Source organism: Hemitrygon akajei, chromosome 5, assembly GCF_048418815.1.
Source record: "Hemitrygon akajei chromosome 5, sHemAka1.3, whole genome shotgun sequence".
In the NCBI taxonomy this organism is placed as follows: domain Eukaryota; kingdom Metazoa; phylum Chordata; class Chondrichthyes; order Myliobatiformes; family Dasyatidae; genus Hemitrygon; species Hemitrygon akajei.
Window position 1 is genome coordinate 137687415 of NC_133128.1, and position 21535 is coordinate 137708949.

The 21535-nt window shown below is 38.7% G+C and overlaps 1 protein-coding gene across 2 annotated transcripts in view; it reads right to left on the reverse strand.

Annotated features, from left to right (window-relative positions):
* Positions 1-21535, reverse strand: part of LOC140728213 (disco-interacting protein 2 homolog A-like) — a 264393-nt gene that overhangs the window by 61566 nt on the left and 181292 nt on the right. For both annotated transcript variants that reach the window (XM_073046628.1, XM_073046627.1), the window contains exons 6-15: positions 17373-17504; positions 16299-16418; positions 12920-13117; positions 12680-12771; positions 11308-11418; positions 11058-11181; positions 10184-10293; positions 5711-5813; positions 3900-3964; positions 1517-1610 (exon numbers count right to left, since the gene is read on the reverse strand). In XM_073046628.1, the coding sequence (XP_072902729.1) occupies positions 1517-1610; positions 3900-3964; positions 5711-5813; positions 10184-10293; positions 11058-11181; positions 11308-11418; positions 12680-12771; positions 12920-13117; positions 16299-16418; positions 17373-17504 (1149 nt within the window). The remainder of the gene's footprint in view (positions 1-1516; positions 1611-3899; positions 3965-5710; positions 5814-10183; positions 10294-11057; positions 11182-11307; positions 11419-12679; positions 12772-12919; positions 13118-16298; positions 16419-17372; positions 17505-21535) is intronic.

Genomic DNA, 21535 nt, shown 5'->3' on the forward strand with positions numbered 1-21535 from the left:
TCCACCGCACTGAGACAGGTTGAATAAGGGACTTGAGCATCCGTGTTTTTTGGTATCCACAAGAGGTCCCAGACCAATCCCTCGTGGATAAGGAGGGCTGACTGTATTTTGTCTTTGAGGATATGGAAGATCTTTACTTATTCACTCATTCATTTCATCTAGTTTGTTAACCCTTCTCTGTGAGGAGAAATTATGTTTCCATTGCAGGGAGACTCAAAGATGCCAACAATAGGAGATTTATTAGCCTTTTCATGAATTGCTTGAGTGAATTCTTTACCCAGAGCAGTTAAAATGTAAAACTGCTACCACACAGAGGTTGCTACATGTAAAAATCACAAAACACTACAACACCAGAAAAGATCATTAGCTAATTCTGACTCCCGGCTGTCAGAAGAAAATGTCAGTTACCTCCACTACCCTCCCCTTTCCCGTTGCCTCATCATTCTTTTTCCCTTCAAGTCTTAAACTAATTTCATCTTGTGGCACATTTGAAGCTGCAGTCATAATCCTTTCAGTCAACATACAGCAGATCATGTAAAATTACAACATTAAAAATAACTTCATCAACTCTGTTTCCAAAATCTGTGGCCTTTACTAAATCTCTACACTGTCACTCAAAACAATTCCTTAAAATTTGATCAAAATTCTTACTTATTTTGAACATTTGCATTAAAGTTTCTATATGAAAAGAATAACTAGCTATACCAGCCACCCCAGAACCAGACTTGTACACCCTGCCTAAGATGTGGCATGCAGAATTAAACATAAAGATCCAGGACAGCTCTTCAGAAATATTTGTAAACACTGAACATATAGTTCTATTTTTGTACTTTATACTTCTAATTATTAAGCCAGGGATTCTTTCTGTCTTCACTTCTCAATGTGGCCAACCTGCTTCAAAGATAAGTGCACATTAGCGCATGTTAATTTAGGTATAAAGCTATACATGAAGCAAGGCTGGGGAGCATAGTGGCACAGCAATGAATATTGCCATTTCAGTTCCAGTGACTCAGGTTCAATCCTGATCTCAGTTCCCTCCTGCATGGAGTTTGCAAGTTCTCTCTAAGGCAAGCTATGCGTTTACCCTCATTCCAAGTATGTGCTGGAAAGATAATTGCTAATGTAAATTACCTCTAGGGTACATATATGTCAAAAGAATCAAAGGGGAGCTTGATGGACATGTGAGACAAGAGATTAAGATGCAGGGCTCTGAGGAGTTAAAGGTGGAATGTAACCAACAGGATTGTTCTTCTGCAGGGATGCATTATGGCTCAGATAGGCCAAATTACCTCGTTCCATGTTGAAATAACCAAACAGGAAGGAGGGCGACGTGGAACTTAGAATTCCCTATCAGACACAGAATTCTAAACACAGAAGCCATAGGCCATCATGAATAAGGGGCTAAATATTTTTAATCTATGAAAATAAAAAAATCTATCGCCAATGGAAACAGAACTTGTGTTGACCTGAATGAATTTACTTATTATTTTTTTTCCCAATATTGCTATTACCTTACCTTTGTAGGCACAGACTTTCTGTATCCAAGAAAGAGGATTTACTTTCATCAGAGCATAGGGAATGTTGATGACATGCATTCTGTTCATGACACTCTGTCAACAAGATTATATAAAATATTGGTTTGTATGACACCTCAAATTACACATAGGTTATCAGCTGACAACAAATTACCCTTATCCTTGTGGGCAAGGGTAAAGAACGTTACTTTGGGTCACTACAGTGAAATGGGATACTAACGATAATGTATACAACTTAAAATTATCAATGCCAATTCAGAGCTTCATCAACTTTCTACAGTCAGTTCAGCAATCTGATATCCCAAACCAAGCAGACCCTTGCAGCATCAGGTTTCTGGTAATAGTTAGATGGCCAGAATAATACAGATGGAATGTACTTCAGTGGATTCTGGGTTACATAAACCTTGGTGGCATATGACTATGTGAACCAATACCTGGTAAAGAAATTTAAAACTTTAAAATCGCAGTTAGAATTGTTTAACTTTCTCTTTTGGTCAGAGCAGTGAATTCTAATGCTAAGAGTGTGACTAGCATAACTAGAAGGTGACAACAGTAGGAAATCTTGACAGACAAGCAACAAGTTGGGGAAAGCCAATAAGAATCATTAGTCTACCAATAGCTAGCTAATCATTTCAATATCAAAAATATCAGAGAGATTTTTCAACTGACACACAAATCATGGAGGGATAATAATAATTGCTCCAAGGAGCAAAGGCCATGAGAACTTGAACTTTACAGTAACTCTGCCAAGCATCACTCAACATCAAATTTTATTTTAACAACTTTGACATATGAACTAAGAACATAGAGAAAAGGAGCAAGAGCAGACCATCTGACTCATTAAACCTGCTCCATCATGCAATAAGATCATGGCTGATCTGGCCATGGACTCAGCTCCACCTACCTGCCTTTTCCCCTATGACTCTTAACTACCCTAGTATGCTAAAATCAATCTGTGTCTTAAATATATTTAATGGGTAGCCTCTGCTACTTCCTAACGCAAAGAATTCCAGATTCACTAATCTCTGAGAAAAGCAGTAGCAAATTGATTTAGAATTCTGAAAAATCTACCGATTGCAAGCCCATAAAGATGAGGTCAACCAATGTTCAAAGTAGGTAGCATAAATGTGCAAAATATCTACATTTAAAAGGTTCCTCTGAATATGTTAGGAAAATAAATTGGTATCTCATTATTCCCTTACAATGTGATCATCCAAAAGTTGTGGATAGGTGTCAAAATGCCGAAGCAAATTCGAAACAACATAAGTCAGACATAGTAAAAAGCAAATTATGATGTTATACAATAAAAAGGTGGGGCTGAAACAAATATATAGTCAATTATGCAATGTGCCAGACAGAATACTACCAATAAAAACAAAGATTATGCTAAATGTGCAAGGAGAAAGTGTTCTTGGAGCACAAAGAAAAAAGAGTAACATCCTAGAGATTACTCCCTTCCTGGCTTAACCACAATAGAAAACATTACTTGAACATGACTTTTTAGCAACACCAGGGCATCATCAAAATAATTATCTTGAAAAGAAGCAACTTCCAGTTAAGCAACCGAATTTCTGAGAATAAATCTAGCATTTTTAAACTTAAATCATGAAAGGTTAAGAAATTAAAATACAGTTCAGCTGTACCATATCAGAATAAACAGCTAACGACTTGATAGCTCTACTTGAAACAAAACTGAATGGCTTTAGACATGATTTGTTTGCTAAACATGTAGGATGATTGTAATGAGAACAAAAGAAAGAGCTTCAATTGCAAACTGTTGGCAATAGATGAATCCCTGACATTAAATTTAACTCATGAAGTCTGGAAGAATTATTTAAATCAAGGTGACCAGTAGCTACTAAGGCTTTTAAATATCACCGAAGTATATTGCATGTGTACAAGAGACTAATTATAAAATCTATTAAAGGATTTGCTGCTTCCCTTTATCACAGTTACAAAAAGCACACAGCCCTCCAACAACGTCAAGTATTAGCCAATTAAATATAATAGCTAATTACAACACAATTGCGTCTTCTCAAAATAGCTGGTATTCTTAGTGGTGACTTCTTAATTGATGATAATACTAATGGGAAATGGTGTGCAATATTTGCTTGACTTAAATGTGGCTTGTTTAACTGACAGCTATATTTATAACAGTAACTTAATTTATATAAACCATCTGAATTCAACTATCTTTTTCAGAATTATTAAATCAAGTGATTCAAAACACAATGAAGATTAGTGTGTGGATAGGAAACAATATAGGAACTATTTACCATTGCTAACCAGGCTTAAATTGTGAACAGGCATGCTCATTAACTATGCATTGAAAAAGCAAACTGTCTATGCCTCTACAATACTTACAGTTAAAATGCCATGCCACAGTCCAGCATCCCTTTTAAAATCCAAAACATTTGTTAATGTCTCCCCTGCAATATAAATAGAGAATATGTTCTGTTTAAACTTAAAGTCATAGGGACATATGGCATAGAAACGTTTGTATTTTACTGCAATATTTATTAAGTGATATTTTACAACCATGTTCAGTATATGTCAATCAATTAAACTTCAATGCTTCTTTTAATACTTTTTGTGCAATATCCCCAAAAAGAAATTTTCACCACCCCTCATTCACAGCAATTAGGAGATCACAAGTTCCAATTTACTTATCATTCTGCAGCTCAATAATTATGTTTTTTTTTCTCTACCTGAAAGCATCAACCATCAAACCCAGAAAATCTCTCTTTAAGTAAACATGATATCAGAACCTACTTCAAGTACCCTACAGAATCCACACTAGAATGTGGGACACATTAAACCACCCTTCAGGTCTTTGTTGGTTCACTAGCCAAAGTCATGAACTGAAGTAGCACTGAATCATATAGCATGAACCCCACTGATTCCAGCTCTGAGCTGGATGACAGAATTTCTACCAAGAAACCAACGGGAATGACATCAAAATCTTAAAATAAAATGAGAAAGGAAAAAAAGGTCAAGTTTTGATACCCGATAGGTGAAAGTGCAATAATCTAAACTAACACACAAAGCACTAGTACCTTGGCCAGATACCAGTGAACGCCACTCCTGCAGAAAAACGTATTACTCATTATAATGGTTTACCATTATGTCAGAACAGTACCCTCCAACGGAACACTTTAAAATTACAACAATAAAACTGTTTAACTTTCTCTTCTGGTCTGAGTGTGGGTTTGATAGATAAGAGTGTAAACCGCTTAACTGGAAGATGACAATAGGAGGAAAACTTGATAGTGTCATGACCTCAGCCCCCTCCTTTGTGAGAATCGCAAGAGAGAGAGAGAGAGACTTACGGTTTGGAATGTGGGCTGGTCGCTCAACAAGACAAAAGCCTCGGACATAGCCATTGTCTTGGGAGACACCTTTGTGGGATAAGGAAATGGCCTACGTACAAAATCTCAGGGCAATGTGAGATGGGTGATGGGGGAAGGATTGCCTCGCCCCCCCCCCACCCTGATGGACATCTACAACCCTGCCAGTCCAGATAAAAGGTGGGCTGCTGAGGCGGGGCGCGAGACACACCAGAAGACGCGCTTGAGATCCTGTGACAGCGTTTTGATAGCGACAGCCGGTGGTGGGGTTCGTGTGCGTCTTTTCCTTGCCTGGGATTGGCGACCCCACAACGGAAGAACGGCTTAGCTACAGGGGAGGCCACAGATGAGTGTTCATTCCCCCAACGAGGCTCCGACAAACCGAACTCCTCCAGGTTGGAAAACCTGCCGGGTAACTCTTTCATCCCCCCTCTCTCTCTCTGTCTAACAAAAGTGCACCAACGCGACACCACAACGACGGCAGCGGGTGGAACTGCAGTGACTGCAAAAAGACTTTTAAATATCCAGTAAACAATATATATCTACATTACCCCTAGACAACGATAGAGCTTATTTCTGATTGATTATTACTATACCTGTGCTTTAGATTGAGTCGTGACGACGTATATGATCTGAATGTTTTGTATTAACCATACGTTTGTGCCCCTTTATAAATAAAAACCTTTGAAAATAGTAGCATCAGGCTTCGGTGGACCCATCTATCTTTGCTGGAAATTTACCCGGTTACTGGGGAACGTAACAATAGCAAGCAACAAATTGGGGAAAGATACTTTTTAGCTAAATACCCATTTAGCACATTTTACTCACCTTCACTGTACCTACAGCTTTGACTAAGGACATGGCAATGTGCCAACATTGCTGACTGAGATACTGTGATGCCCATTGAACTTCCTTCTTTACTTGTCTTGTACTGGAGGAGGAGTAACAAAAAATAAATTTAAGAGTAATCAAAAATTCTAGATTGGTGGAGCATCACAAACATGAGTTCCATCTGGATAAATTACCTAGTACACGTGAAGTAGATGCTCAACCACTGGACTCCAAAATAAAAAAAATGCTAGAATGCAACCATAACAGTGGTGAGGACTTCTCAGCAAGTTCACATTTGCAAGAGCAGCCCTGAGGAGTGCTCTAGCCTGCCAATTTTGTCACCAGCGAAAGTAAGGTGTGTAAATTTACAGCATAAACAATACAAATCAGCAGCCTCAATGACATCTTTGAACAGTTTTTTCCCAGCTAATCACTTGAATTTGCCTCAAATTTGGAGCAGCAATAAAATCTGTAGAGAAAACATTTTTTCTGTCCTTCATAAGCAGTTATATTGAAACCCATTTATGACTGTTTTGTTAGAGAAAAAAATAGTAATAATCTTGTCAAAACACACAAAATGCTGGAGGAGCTCAGCAGGCCAGGGAGCATCTATGGAAAAAAAATACAGTCGACATTTCAGGCCGACACCCTTCAGCAGGATTGGAGAGGGAAACACAAGGTGAAAGGTGAAACTGGGAAGGGATGAAGTTAAGAGCTGGGAAGTTGATTGGTGAAAGAGAGACAGGGCTGGAGAAGGAGGCATCTGATAAGAGAGGGCAGAAAGCCATGGAAGAAAGAACAGGGGGGAGGAGCACCAGAGGGAGGCAATGGGCAGGCAAGGAGATAAGGTGAGAGAGGGAAAAGGGGATGGTAAATGGTCAAAGGGGGGACATTACCGGAAGTTCGAGAAATCAATGTTCATGCCATCAGGTTGGAGGCTACCCAGACGGAATATAAGGTGTTGTTCCTCCAACCTGAGTGTGGCCTCATCGTGACAGCAGAAGAGGCCATGGATTGACATATCCGATAGGGGTCAGGAAGTGGAATTAAAATGGGTGATCACCAGGAGATCCCGCTTTTTCTGGCAGACGGAGTGTAGGTGCTCGGCAAAGCGGTCTCCCAATCTACATTGGGTCTCACCGATATATAGGAGGCAACACCAGGAGCACCGAACACAACAGACTCTCAGGTGAGGTGCTGCCTCACCTGGAAGGACTGTTTGGGGCACTGACTGGTGGTGGGGAAAGTGTTGTAGGGGCAGGTGTTGCACTTGTTCTGCTTGCAAGGATATATACCAGGAGGAAGATCAGTGGGGTGGGACGAATTGACAAGGAGTCACGTAGGGAGCAATCCCTGCGGAAAGCAGAAAATGTGGGGGAGAGAAAGATGTGTTTGGTAGTGGGATCCCATTGGATATGGTGGTAGTAGCGGTAAATTACTGAAATCATTGAAAAGATCTAGAGTGTGTGAAGTTTCACGGATGTAGGTAGGAAGGGGGGGGAGGAATAAATAACAGTCAGGCCATGCAGCTATGAGTTCAGTGAGGCAGGAACAAGCTGAAACAATGGGCCTACCTGGACAAGAGGGTTTGTGGATCTTGGGTAGGAGGTTAGAAATGGGAGGTGCAGGGACAGAAACTATGAGGTTGGTGTGGCCTCATGTATATCGGTGAGACCTGACATAGATTAGGAAACCGCTTCGCTGAACACCTACGCTCCATCTGCCAGTAGAAGCAGGATCTCCCAGCAGCTATCCATTTTAATTCCACTACTCATTCCCTTTCTGATACGTCTATCCATGGCCTCCTCTATCGTCGCGATGAGGCCACACTCGGGTTGGAGGAACAAGATCTTATATTCCTTCTGGGTAGCTTCCAACCTGATGGCACGAACATCGATTTCTCGAACTTCTGGTAGTGCCCTATCTCCCCTTCACTATTCAGCATTTCCTTTTCCCTTGCTCACTCATCTCCTTGCATGCCCATCACCTCTCTCTGGTGCTACTCCCTCCTTTTCTTTCTTCCTGGGCCTTCTGTCCTCTCCTATCAGAACCCCCCTTCTCCAGCCCTGTATCTCTTTCACCAATCAACTTCCCAGCTCTTCATTTCACCCCACCCCCATTTCACCTATCACCTTACGTTTCTCTCTCCCCTCCCCCACCTTTCAAATCTACTGATCTTTTTTTCCTTCCAGTGCTGCTGAAGGATCTCAGCCCAAAATGCGACTGTACTTTTTTCAATAGATGCTGCCTGGCCTGCTGAGTTCCTCCAGCATTTTGTGTGTGTTGCTTGGATTTCCAGCTTCTGCAGATTTTCCCTTGTTAGTAATAACTTTGTCTTCACCGTTATAGCAGGTCAGCATTAAATAATTTAAAAACAATATTTAGTGATTACTTGGCCATGTGAACAATGGGAAAGATGTCCCCTGACCAAAATTAGCACCCCTAATTTTAAGCAATATAATCTGGAAAACTGAAAAGAAGCTTTGAGTAAAAATTGCATGGATTATGTGTTAACTAATCTCTCCATGTATATTATTAAAGAGGGTTGAATGAAAGATCTTTAAAATTTTTATCCTATAAAAATTTTTCCTATAGCAGCATTTAGTTTTTTATAATTCACATGTTTTGTCTTCTATCACTTTTCCTGGAAATTTCTTTTAGCTATTAATTGCCTTCTGTGCAAGTTAATATTACTTGGCAAACAAACTTGCCTATCAAAGTTCAAATCCATGCCCTTTGACCTGCTGTCACAGAAGTAGATTTTGGATTTAGTTCTATACATCATCCAGGTTACCTTGGAGACATGGACTTTTCAGCTTCCAGTTTAAACAATGAGATATTTGACAAATTCCATTAAATTACTGATCAGCCGTTCTCTTTCCTGGTTATTAATTGCACATTATTGTCTCAAAACTGTAAATCTTAAATTCTTCATTTGTGTAAATTATACCTCATTTCCAAGTAAGTGAGCAAAGCTTCATTTCTAGAATTCTTTGTTCTAAAGTCAATCCACTGACTTATCCTGTGTGCCTCATCTCTGCAGTCTCCCCAAGTCTTCCCAATTTCCAAAATACAGTGGATTCTGGTTAAATGGGATACATTGGGACCCAGTGTATTTTGGCCCAATTAAGCCGCTGCTCCATTTTGCTGAAGTTGCATAAAGTTGCATAAAAAGTCAAACTACCACTTAACTGAATAACAAATTATGTATTTAAATGAAATACATAACAAATTGGAATACTATCAATAATACTGGTGGTTGACCATTGTCTCTGATGATGACAGGAAGCCTGTGCAGGAGAGTTTTCAAAGTGGAAAATCCATTGCACTGGGCCATTTCCACTCACTTGGCCTTGGACGTCCAGTTCCAGTGATATGAGTAGTCATTATATCTAGGGTCTTCTATGGTTGCAGTGGATGACCATGACTTCTCTTGTGCCTCGTCATGTCCTTCGCTCTCCATATAGTTTTGCAGAACTGTCTTCCTGGCTGTTGAATCTCACTGTAGATCCCATTTGCCCAGACCGCTGGAGCAGACTTCGCATGCTAGGACAAGCATGTCCCAAACTCGCCAGTGTATGAGACCCACTGGCTACCCTGTTGAAGTGGTGTACCGGGCTTTGGCCGCTGTAGCATGCAAACAGTTGCTGGAGCCAGAGATTTGCAGTTAAGCGTCCGGTGGGGACAAAACGCAATATTGAAGATGACTGTCGATACCTTCAAATTCTTCGTAGTTCCTAACTTGTTGAAGTAGTGAAACCCTTTTATTTTCACTCCCCACTGATTCTAGCATTTTCAAGTCTGAATGCTTGAAACCGCAGTGAGCAAGAACAGTCTTGAAGTGTCTTACAGCTTATTTGTCACCAACTACCAGTGAGAAAAATCACTGCTCTCCAAACACAAACATATGAAACTAATGCTATTTAAAAACTGTTTGCTCCAGGCACAGTATAGTGTCATAAGATCACACAGACTCTAGTTAGAAACTGTTCAGCAACAGTCTCCTGCCCCAATTAAGTGGCACAGTGTCCCAAATAAATGAAGAGTCTAGGCTATTTTCTCAATTAGTTTTTGTTCTTTAAGAGACGTCTCAAATAAGTGGTTGCCCCAATTAACCGAAATCCATGTATATAGCATCTTGAGTGCTCTACCATTTGCAACTGTTAAATCTGCAAATCCCTTCCAAAATCTGCCTTTCTTTCCTTGAAAGGAAAAATGTACCTCTCAACAATATTTTGGCTTTCTGCCCTGGATACATGTCGATTTTTTGTTTGTTATTCCTTTTGAAGAATCTTATTGCCGTTTACAACCTTACAGATGCTATATAAATACTAAATAATCTCAAGCTGACATAATTGATCAGATGATAAATTGTTTATTGAAATCTAAACATTTTGAAAAACAAATCATGCTTACCAGGTTAATCATGTATAAAGCACCATCATACAATGAGATAAACTTAGAACATACCTCAATGTAAGCAATATTATTACTGGCATCTCTGATCACTGGGTGCCAGTCCTTAGGAGGTTTAGATAAGTTCTTAACATCTGTGACAAACCAACCCAGTCGAGGCCAACCTACAAAGAAAATAGATAATTCAATTTAAAAAAAAACTGAGGATACTGGAATTCTGAAATCAAAACAAACTCAGAAGGTCAGGCAACATTTGTGAGGTGCAAACTCAGTTAACTTTCCAGTTCAATGATAGACAGTTTAATCTGAGGCAGGGTGATAAGCAACCAAAAAGGTGTGAAGTTCTCATTCAATTAGTTAAAAATTATAGTACTTGAGTGAATTCTTGACAAAAATCAAAAAGGAATTCAAAATTAAAATGTGTGTGGATAAGACAGGAATGTGGGCTGTGAGGCAAGATTAGCAACGATGCTAAATGGTGTAGGCCCAGAAGAGATTTTATGGACCTCTCCTAACTTAAAAAAAAACTTGCAAATCATGTGTACAATTTAAAATGTTTGTGCCCAATTCCATGGAAGGAAATTAGACAAAAAACTCATCAGTTCTCTATCTTATTTAACTCAAATGACGATGTCATCCACACACCAGGAGTACATGTCTGAGTACCCAAAGAAAGAAAACATCACAAAGAAAACTGCAAACAATACACGAATTAATGGATAATTCCTAGCATGTTCATTTTATTTTGAACATTCCCCACCCTCAGCCACACCCAACCTCCCCATTCATAGACCTGTTTGCAAACAAGTAGCGTCAATGAAAATATTTTCTTCCCTCTTGTATGAAGCAATGGCCAGCCAACACATCTCTTATAAAAAAGGTCATGATGATCATACATGTTATCCAGTGCTTAGTGATGTGATATTACCTTTAAATTGCACAATATCCCCAGCTTGGGACTTTGGTAATCCTTTATGGCAGGCATCACATGTTAGTGCTACTGATACACCGCAGCTACCAAGCAGAAAGCCAATTTGTTGACTGCCAGCATCCTACCAAAAGCAAAGAAGACATTACTTGAGAAGTTCATTTCAGAATGTATTAATCACTGGCCACACAATAACATGCAACAGAACCAAGTTCCATTTTGGATCAGAAATTTAGATATGCAGGATTACCTTTCTTGTCAGTGGAACTTCAATGGGCACAGGAACCAATTCTGCTAAAAGGCAACTGTAAAATGCCACAATAAACGCCACAGGATCATTGTTTGGATACACCAAAGCAACCTGTAAGAGAGGAACCTTGTATTATTTAAAGCCTTAAATTCATGCAAGATGCTCCTATTACTTACACACACACTAGGTTGTGATCATTCCAAGGTTTTATTCACATATCCCACCTAAAATGATTGGAAAGCATTGGGGATGACCAGGGTTTGTGGCATTGTCTTTGAATTACGCTAGTTGCAAATGTTTTATACAGTGAATTCCAGTTAATTGAGACCAGTACATTTTGATCCAATTAAGTGGCTGCACCAATTAACCAAAGCTTCAAGGAAATAGTTAAAAAGGTATATAAAAAAACAGACTGAGTAACAAATCTGTTTAATTGAAATACAGAACAAATGAGAAACTACCAATACTATTACAGGATTATAAAACTGTATATTAGATCCTAATAATTATCAACAGAGGAATTCATCCGGTGCATGCTGACGTGTTCTTTCGTTTGACTGTAAATTAACAAAATCAGTGCAGACACAGTACAGATAATGGACTGCCTTCATACATTGCTATCTACGATTCCATCCTCCAAATCCTCATTTGCAGTGTAATATACAAGGTGATTGTCTATACCTTCAAATTCTTCATATATTTCCTAACTTGTTGATGTAGTGAAATCATTTTATTTTTTCTTCCTGACTATTTCTGGCATCTCCAAGCCTAAATGCTTGAAACTGCAAAATAGTTCAGACTATCTTACTGCTCATTTCCTTGCAATTATCAGTGACAAAAATAACTGCTTTTTGAACAAAAACACAAGCAACTGACACTATTTGAAACTGCTTGCTCTCAGCGCGGTGTAGTGTCTATAACGGTCATAAAAGTGCACACAACTGTCACAAGTTAGAACCTGTTTGGTGCATTTTCCTGGCCCTAGTAAGTGGCATAGTCTCAAATAAATGAAGGGAACCCTGACAAATTTCTCAATTAGTTTTTGCTCTTTAAGAGTGGTCCCAAATAAGTAGCTGCTCAAAGGCTCAATTAACCGGAAAGCACTGCAGTTTGATTACGTTAGGTTGCTCAATGATTGCTGAATGAAACCTGACCATCAGGATAACACAATCTGTAACTATGTCCTCTGCACTGGTTTAGAAATTGAAGTGATACAAAAGTGTCACTCAATCTTCAATGCAAAAACACAGAGATAAAGGGTTCTTTTATTGCAGTTGGCTAGCTAGCACTATTATATGAGCTTTGGCTGTGTTAATATTTCCATAATTTTATGAAAAAGGAACCCTAATATTCTTTGGCTTGAGTAACATACTCTATCACCAGGTCTCAGCTGCGGATCATTTTTGCTGCTCAGTTTGTTGAGAAGCGTGTAGGCCAGTTTGAGGCTCCGAGTCCAAAGCTTCCCTGAAACAGATAAAACAAAAGGAATCAACCATTAAGTTTTGCAAGGCATACCCTAAATATATTCAGCCTTTGAGTTAAAAAGCTATACAACCAACAAGATAATACCAATGACAAATTCTATAATTACAATTAGTAAACAGGTCCTTACCATATGTGAGTGTATAAACTGGCTTCCCTGTTGTATCCAGTGAGGTCAGACAAGATGCTTTGGGTTGGGTGGTGCCCCATCTTTGTAGAGCTGCCAGCAGCGATGGAGGCCAATTTGTCACTACTCCTAGTGGTTCTCCTTGTAAAGGTGTGGTCTGCAAACCTTCTGGTTTTGGCTGATTTGGGTCAGCTTGAGGGGCTGAAAGTGAAGCAAGGTAGTAAATATAAACAATATCAAAAACAAAATAAAATCTTAGCTGATCTCATAGTTCTCATTCTTAAAACAGAAGCACCAGAAAGTCTAATGCTTTCATATACAACAGTCATATCGGAAAAATGATTGTAGAAAGTGGTGAACAACTGTGTGACTGACATCACTGCAAGTATATACACAAAAATATGCTTTGCCTACATGAAAGGCGAGGGCTGTTGCACTTCAAGTTAAAGAAGTTATCTGCAACTCATCTTTATTGAATCATGAGTAGCCTATCAACCATCACAAAAAATATACATCATTCTGAACAGTCACCGACTCATTTGTCCAACATGAGGAGCCACTGATCAGAGAATTCAATCAATAATTCAAGGGCAAATGTGCAACAAAACAGGACAGTACCAATTTCAGCTGTGGAAAGATACCCAGCCATGCAGCAATGCAATGCAAAGTTCACGTTTTGCATGTAACTATCATGTGAATTTTGTGCATAACTACACAAAAAGAACAGGATCCAAGATTTACAGGCATGCCGTGAACACTAGAACACAATATCGCACTTTCGCAGCCCCATACAAAACAGATTTCGGCCTACAACAGAATCATGGATGGCCTATGGATGGACCAATGTTGCCTTTCTCAAAAATTAAGTATTCTCCTGTGGGAGGCTTCAAAATACACTTCAACAGGTTTCTGTTGATTCTTTAATGTACAGTAAAAAAAAGCTTCTGGGCCAAGATCTTATCACATCTTACTGCCAGAGATCATGATTCAGCATACTGTGTTTAGGAGCCACGCATTTGTTTTCCATCTGCATTGTATTCTGTGTTGCACATTTATTATGTTTATTATAACAGTTGGTCATGTGGGTGAGGTGTGGTAAAAGCAAAGGGAATAAATTCCATACCCATGTTTTATTCTGGGCAGTTTTAGAGCTGGGGACCTCCAGATGTTATATCGTTTGTTGCCCGCTTAATTTCACTCAATTATGCAGAATTTCACTCAAGTCCGCTTAAGTACATTTATTATCGCTAGTTTTAATTTCATAAGTTTTATCGTTTCAAGACTATGTTTTGCAAGTTGTTAAGGATTGAATATATTTCTTTGACTCTTTGAATATTATTATTGGATTCATCAGAGGGCGCATCATACATGGATAGCTACCCATGTACAACTCCTCCCTCGGAGTGACAGACACCCTGAGCCAATAGGCTGGTCCTGGAACTTATTATTATTTAATTATTTATGGTTTTATATTGCTATATTTCTTCACTATTCTTGGTTGATGCGGCTATAACGAAACCCAATTTCCCTCGGGATCAATAAAGTATGTCTGTCTGATCACCAGCAGCAACGTTGGTTTGTTCAGTTGCCGCTACACTGTGGTCAAGGGAATGAACTCTGACTTTTTGTAATAGTCACCAAAGTTGGAAAGAAGAGAATAATGAACCAGGATTTTGTGCTAAGGGCACAATACTTAAGAGAAATTAGTGACAATATAAATGTGTAATCTGTAAATGACAATTGACGACACTAAGGAAACAGTAGGAAAGGATTTTTCCGTGCTCTTCAAATAGTTCAAGTTCCGAAACCTTTCCCCTTAGCAAACTCTTATCACATCAATGGACTAGCAATTCCTGCCTGTGTCAATCATTGCAAGTTGGTAAGTCATATCAACTAGCACTACAATTTGAAGATATTGTTTTGAATTAAATTTTTGAATAACTTACATCTCTGACATTTACTGCAGACTCGCATTGATCTCAAGTGTTAATGATTGGGAGGTGCATTCACATGAAATTTGTGTAACAGCTTAAGATAATAAGCTTTAGTGTTTTCAGTTACATTTGGCCCAAACAATCAGTTTAGCACTTCACAAGCAGCAGAACAGTTATAAAAAAATAGTAAAAGCAGTTCATGTGTTTATGTGCTGTCACAAAATTACCAGTACATAGTTAAGCATGAGGAAAGGAGGCTGTGATGGTTTCCTGGTAGACTCTCAAGAAAATGCAGGGTTGAGAACTTACCCAAACTTTTCAGGGTACGTCAACAAGAAAACTGACGCAGAACTCTGCTCATGCCTTTGCAGAGCTGCAACATTCTTAACCACAACGTCCCTCAAAATAAATTAAATGCTAAAACTTAATCTTCAAATGGTGCAAGCTGAATCATCTGCATCTCAACAGTAAGACAGATGGTGATGGACTTCAAGAAGACAGCCTACAATGCTCCGTTACTATTGATGGTGAGGAACTACAAGTACCTAGGGGTGCACCTGGATGACAAACTTGAGTGGCGCACCAACATAGAGGCTGTGTACAAGAAGGGCCAAAGTCACCTCTACTTCCTAAGGAGACTGAGATCCTTTGGAGAACATGCCAACCTCTCCTTCACATGTTCTACCAGTCTGTTGTTGCCAGTAGAATCTTCTACATGGTGTGTGCTGGGGCAATAGCATCAACATGGGTGATGCCAACAGGCTCAATAAACTGATTGGAAAGGCTGGCTCAGCTATAGGAATCAAACTGGACACACTGGAGGCTGTGGTAAAACAAAGGACCCTACGGAAAATCCTGGCAATTCTGGACAATGACTTTCACCCTCCATATAGATTAAGACAACTGTGTTGCTCCAAAGAGTGCTATATGAGGTCATTCTTACCCTTGGCCATTATGCTCCATAATAAGTCAACCTATAGCCAGTGAAGAGATGACACCCTCATGTCAGAATATTTGAAGTAACTTTTAAAAAAATTCTTTCTTACTTCTCTTCTAATATTTGTTTATTTTTATACCTGTGCACTTGTAATGCTACTGTGACACTGTAATTTCTTTTGGGATCAATAAAGAATCTAGCTTAAACAACTAAATCATGAAATTACAATACTGATTTCCAACTTCTCCAATGCACCAAAATGTAAGCTGCTGAAAATGACAAGGATAAAAAAAAATCACATACAAGGGTTGTAAAGGTGAAAGAAAACAATCAGCTGCTGTGCCCTAAACCACAAAACTATATTAGAGAATCTCAGAGAAAAATAAATGCTTTCCAAACATGATTGGCCGAATGATATCTGAAAATTAAATTCATATAATTTCTCTAATAGAGCACTGCTAATTCAATATTCACTAATCTTAAAATCATTATCTTGATTTTGGACTTGCACCTTCCAGCTGTTCTTCAAAGTCATCCACAAAGAACTCCTTCAAAGGTGGTCGCTTGGGTCTCTTGAGTGTGTTCAGAAGCTGCTGAATTTTTGATGAAACTCTACTATTCACAGGTACTCCTGCCAAAATAAGCACATTAATATTTCCCCTACATTTTTCTGCTATGTATGGCATCCATGGATTTTATTTTAAAATACTGTAAACAATTCAAATATTACAGACTGAAAAGGTATTTAAGTAAAGCCATCTTCAAGAGATAAATCAGGTGTTTAAAATAGGAGAAATAGATTTATTTTTAATGAATTTTGCATTGTTAATGTCTCAACATACTGTGCTAGTACTTTCAATTGAATATATGACATGTCATTAGACTTCAGATTTGTTGCACAACTATTATTTAAGAAAACATCTATCATTTGCACTCAGGAATTTGAAACTCCTTAAAGACTCTGAGCATAAAATGATAACCGAAGCAGTAGTGAGGGAGCACTACATTTCTGAAACGAGTTTCCTTTGATCAGATGTTAACCAAGGATCCATCTGCCCTCTCAGGTGAATTTAAAATTTACTAGCAAGGCAAACCAGATAACCTGAAGTGAGTTTTTCACCAGAGTATCCTGACAATATTTATGGATGAACCAAAGGAGAAGTGGATGTTTGTTATGTTGCTGTTGTGAGGCAACTACTGTGTCAAAATAGGTTGCCATATTTCCTGTATCATATTTATGATTGTACTATTAACATACTTAGGTTATTAACATATCAAATACTTTTGACATTCCAACATTTTTAAAATTACATAATTTGGGCAAATCATGCCCAAATTGCCAAGATGAATGGCTCCCTCATAATGGTAAGTTTTCAATGTCAAACAAATATAAGGATTCAATACAGAATGTGGTAGTGACAGGCCCACAATGCATTAAACATTGGCAGGTTTGGTGTTTAGCCAAATGGGAAGGTGTTTAATTTGAGAATCAGAGAAAACTAAAAGAGTAGGCATTTTTTACGTTTGCTTCATTGAAATATATCAGTGCCAGAAGCTGAACTAGTTCCATTCCACCCCAACTCACCATCAGCAGTTTCCATTGAGCCACTGTTGAAAACTCGAGGTACACCACGAACTGAAGACACTTGTGGTCTCTCAAAGTGGGTAACACGCTCTGATGCACCTGTGGTCACATCTGGCGGTGCTGAGTGGTTGTCTGACAAAAGGGAAAAGGATTAAACATTAGCTCCTTCTGAAAAAAAGATTCGAGAATGCACTTAAAACAAAAAACTAAATGAAAAATTATTCTTCAAATGGTTATCTCTTCACTTCCTTCCTCTTCACCTGAACATCCCTTCTCACCCCCTCAATTAAGAGTTGTTTGCTTTCCAAAATATAGCTGAAATCACTATCACAATACCATGATAGAACTGATGACAACTGGCAGGAAAAGCTCACACAACAAGCAGTACTGTCTGCAAAGTGATTACAAATTGTAGCCCTGTTAATTTTCCCCAGTCCAACTGAAGGAACTTATATCAAACACTATATTCCTGCAACTTTATGACTGAGATCAGTTGATTTACAGTATAGCTGTAAATCTGCCTAGAGCAGGCCGCCCTCAAAAACTGAGCGACCATGCAAGAAGAGTACTAATGAGGAAGCCCACCAGGAGACCTATGACAACTCTGCACGAGTTACAAATTTCAGTGGTTGAAGAGAGGCAAAGGGAAAGCCACTGTTGAAAAAAACTCACGACATCTCAGCTAGAGTTTGCCAGAAGGCATGTGAGAGACTCTGAAGTCAGCTGGAAGAAGGTTCTATGGTCTGATGAAACCAAAATTGAGCTTTTTGGCCATCAGATTAAATGGTATTTTTGGTGCAGGCCAAACACCACACATTATCAAAAACACACCATTCCTACCGTGAAGTATGGCCACATCATACTGTGGGGTAGCTTCACTGCAACAGGCTCTGTAAGGCTTGTGAAGGTGGAAAGTAAAATGAATGCAGCAAAATACAGAGAAATCCTGGAGGAAAACCTAATGTAGTCCGCAAGAGAACTGCAACTTGGGAGAAGGTTTTTCCAGCAAGACAATGATTCCAAGTATAAAGCCAAAGCTATACAGGAATGGCTTAAAAACTACAAAGTTAATGTCCTGGAGTGGCCAAGTCAGAGTCCTGACCTCCATCCAATTGAGAATATCTGACTGGACTTGAAAAGGGCTGTTCACTCACGATCCCCATGCAATCTGACAGAGCTTGAGCAGTTTTGTAAAGACAAATGGGAAAAATTGCAGTGTCCAGATATGCTGATAGAAACCTACCTACATAGAGTCAAGGCTGTAATTGTTGTCAAAAGTGCATCTACTAAATACTGACTTGAAGGAGGTGAGTAATTATGCAATCAATTATTTTGTGTTTAATAATTTTTAAAAATTTAGACCAAATCGTAGAAATTTGTTCTCAATTTGACACGGAAGAGTCTTTTCTGTTGACCAGTGTCAAAAAAGCCAAATTAAATCCACTGTGATTCAATGTTGTAAAACAAGAAACATGTAAACTTCCAAGAGGGGTGAATATTTTATTATAGGCACTGTTACATCAACACATTTAGCTTGAAGCTAAAGATGTATGTTAAGGAGAGAACAAGGAAGAAACATCTCAAGAGTTATTCAGTAAATGACCACATTATGATTCAGGTTGAATGCATGTTACTTAAAGCCTGAAAGTATGTACCAGCAGGCTCAAGGACAGCTTCTATCTTGCTGTTATAAGACTAATGAATGGTCTCTTAGTATGATAAAAGGGACACTTGATCTCACAATCTATCTCATTATCGCCTCACACCTTATTGTCTGACTGCACTGCACTTCCTGTATTTTTTGTTGCGTTGTACTACCTCAATGTACTGATGTGATTAATTGTATGGGTGGCATGCAAAACAAAGCTTTTCACTGTACATGTGACAATGATAAATATATTTTCCTTTTTTTCCCCTAAATTTACCAGCATTTATCCGAACTGCTTATTCGTGACTGGTCCACATTTACAAAATCTACAATTAATATGAGGAACATGAGTAATGGATCTATTTTATGTACTAAGATCAGAAGCTGGCAGAATTGATGTCCGTTCTATAACATTTTGTCTCAAAAACTTCATGCAGAAAAGTCTAAAAGAACAGAAGATGGTAACAAGTTACAGTGGGAGACAACACTTATTTTGCTTTATACTGGCAAGATTCTGCAATCACATAGATTCAAAAGTTGTTACATAATGTGTTTACAATATATTACGACCCTTTAAATACCAATTCATACCCAATTAAAGCTTTAGATAGATTGACTGTCTTCATTATTTTCCATTGAATCATTTGTAATTCCATATTCAATATGGCATGTTTTGACCCACTTAACATCTATAAATTAGCTTAAGCTGTTACTGTCTATTGCATCATTTGTAAGATTTCCAAGTTTTATCATTTGCAAATGTCATTTGAAATTATGCCTAGTATATTCAAATCCAGGTCAAACCTGTGCATCTGTAAAGGGTGTTTGATCCACATAAACGCAAGGAACAATACTGTATACTTTCATAGATATCTGTCTAATCTGCATACCAACTATAAATGACCATCTGTTGTCCTTCCTGCACCTCTGATTCCTTTCTTTTGCTTATATTTGTGATAATGCAGAAGCACTACAAAAATGTGTTCAGGGTAGACCAGGAATAGCAAAATGCTTCCAGGTAATCAGTATTCTGAAGGTTAGACTGAAGCCTGTGCACAATGTTATGTAGCTTGCTTCATATCAATCAATCCTGGCAAGTCAGTTTTGCTATTAAATTAGATTTCCAGCAGCTATCACAGGAATCAGCATTTTGGCACCTTCTATGCAACAAGTCACACAGGAACCAACTTATTTTGGTACTGATGTCTGTGATGTCAGCTCTGGCAGAATAAAAAGAATACATCACTCAAACCTCATGACAAAGTCGTCACACAGACTTTTACATTCCAATCATTTGCAAGAAAAAGATTATGTATATGTTAATTGTAAATAAAAGCATCCTATATTTCAAGATTATTTTTGAAAAGACCATTTGACAACCACAAGTGACAGAAAATATATCCATTAACAAAATGTATAATGTTAGAATAATTTCTTATACAGTAACAGAAAAACTTAGAGCACACCTAACATCAAAGAGCCATTTACACTAATTTCACTTTTATTCCCCCACCAACTCCTCCAACCCCCCGCATCCGCAATTCTACCACTCAACTACAACCAGAGAGCCAATTTACAGGTTTTGGGGTTATGAGAGAAGTGCTAACTCCACACAAACTGCACCCAAGGTCAGCTTTCATTTCAAGAGGACTAGAATGTAAAAACAAGGATGTAATGCTAAAGCTTTATAAGTCATTGGTCAGACCATAGAGAACTGTGAGCAGTTTTGTGCCTCTTATCTAAGAAAAGATGTGCAGGCATTGGATTGGGTCTAGAGAAGGTTCATGAGAATGATCCCAGGAATGAAAGGGCAACATATAAAAGTACTTGATGGCTCTAGGCCTAGACTCACTAGAGTTTAGAAAAATGAAGAAGGATCTCATTGAAACCTAATGAATATTGAAAGGCTTAGAGAGAGTGTACATGGAGAGAATGTTTACTATAGTGAGGGAGTTTAGGACCAGAAAGCACAGACTCAAAATACAAGGACATCCATTAGAATAGAGATGAGGATGAAAGTTCTTTTGCTAGAGGGTGATGAATCTGTGGAATTCATTGGCACAGACAGCTGTGGAAGTTATGTCATTGAATATATTTAAAATGGACATTGATAGGTTCTTGATTAATAAGGGTGTTAAAGAGAAGGCAGGAAAAACAAAGTTCAAAGTAAATTTAGTATCAAAATACAAATATGTCACCATATACTGTGAGGTGGTGCATTTTGGACATTCACACCAGGGCAGCACCTATACAGTGAATGGAAGGGCACTGCCAAGTGGTGTGGAACTGTGGGGCCTGGGAGTACAAGTGTGCAGTTCTCCGAAAGCAGCAGTGCAAGTTGACAGGATGTTGAAGAGGGCATTTAGCATACTGGACTACATCAGGCAGGACATCTGTTTACGAGTTGGGACATTATACTGCAGTTATATTAGTCATTGGTGAGCCTGCACTTGGATAACTGTGTACAGTTTTGGTCTCCCTGTTATAGGAAAGACATTGTCAAGCTGGAGAGGGT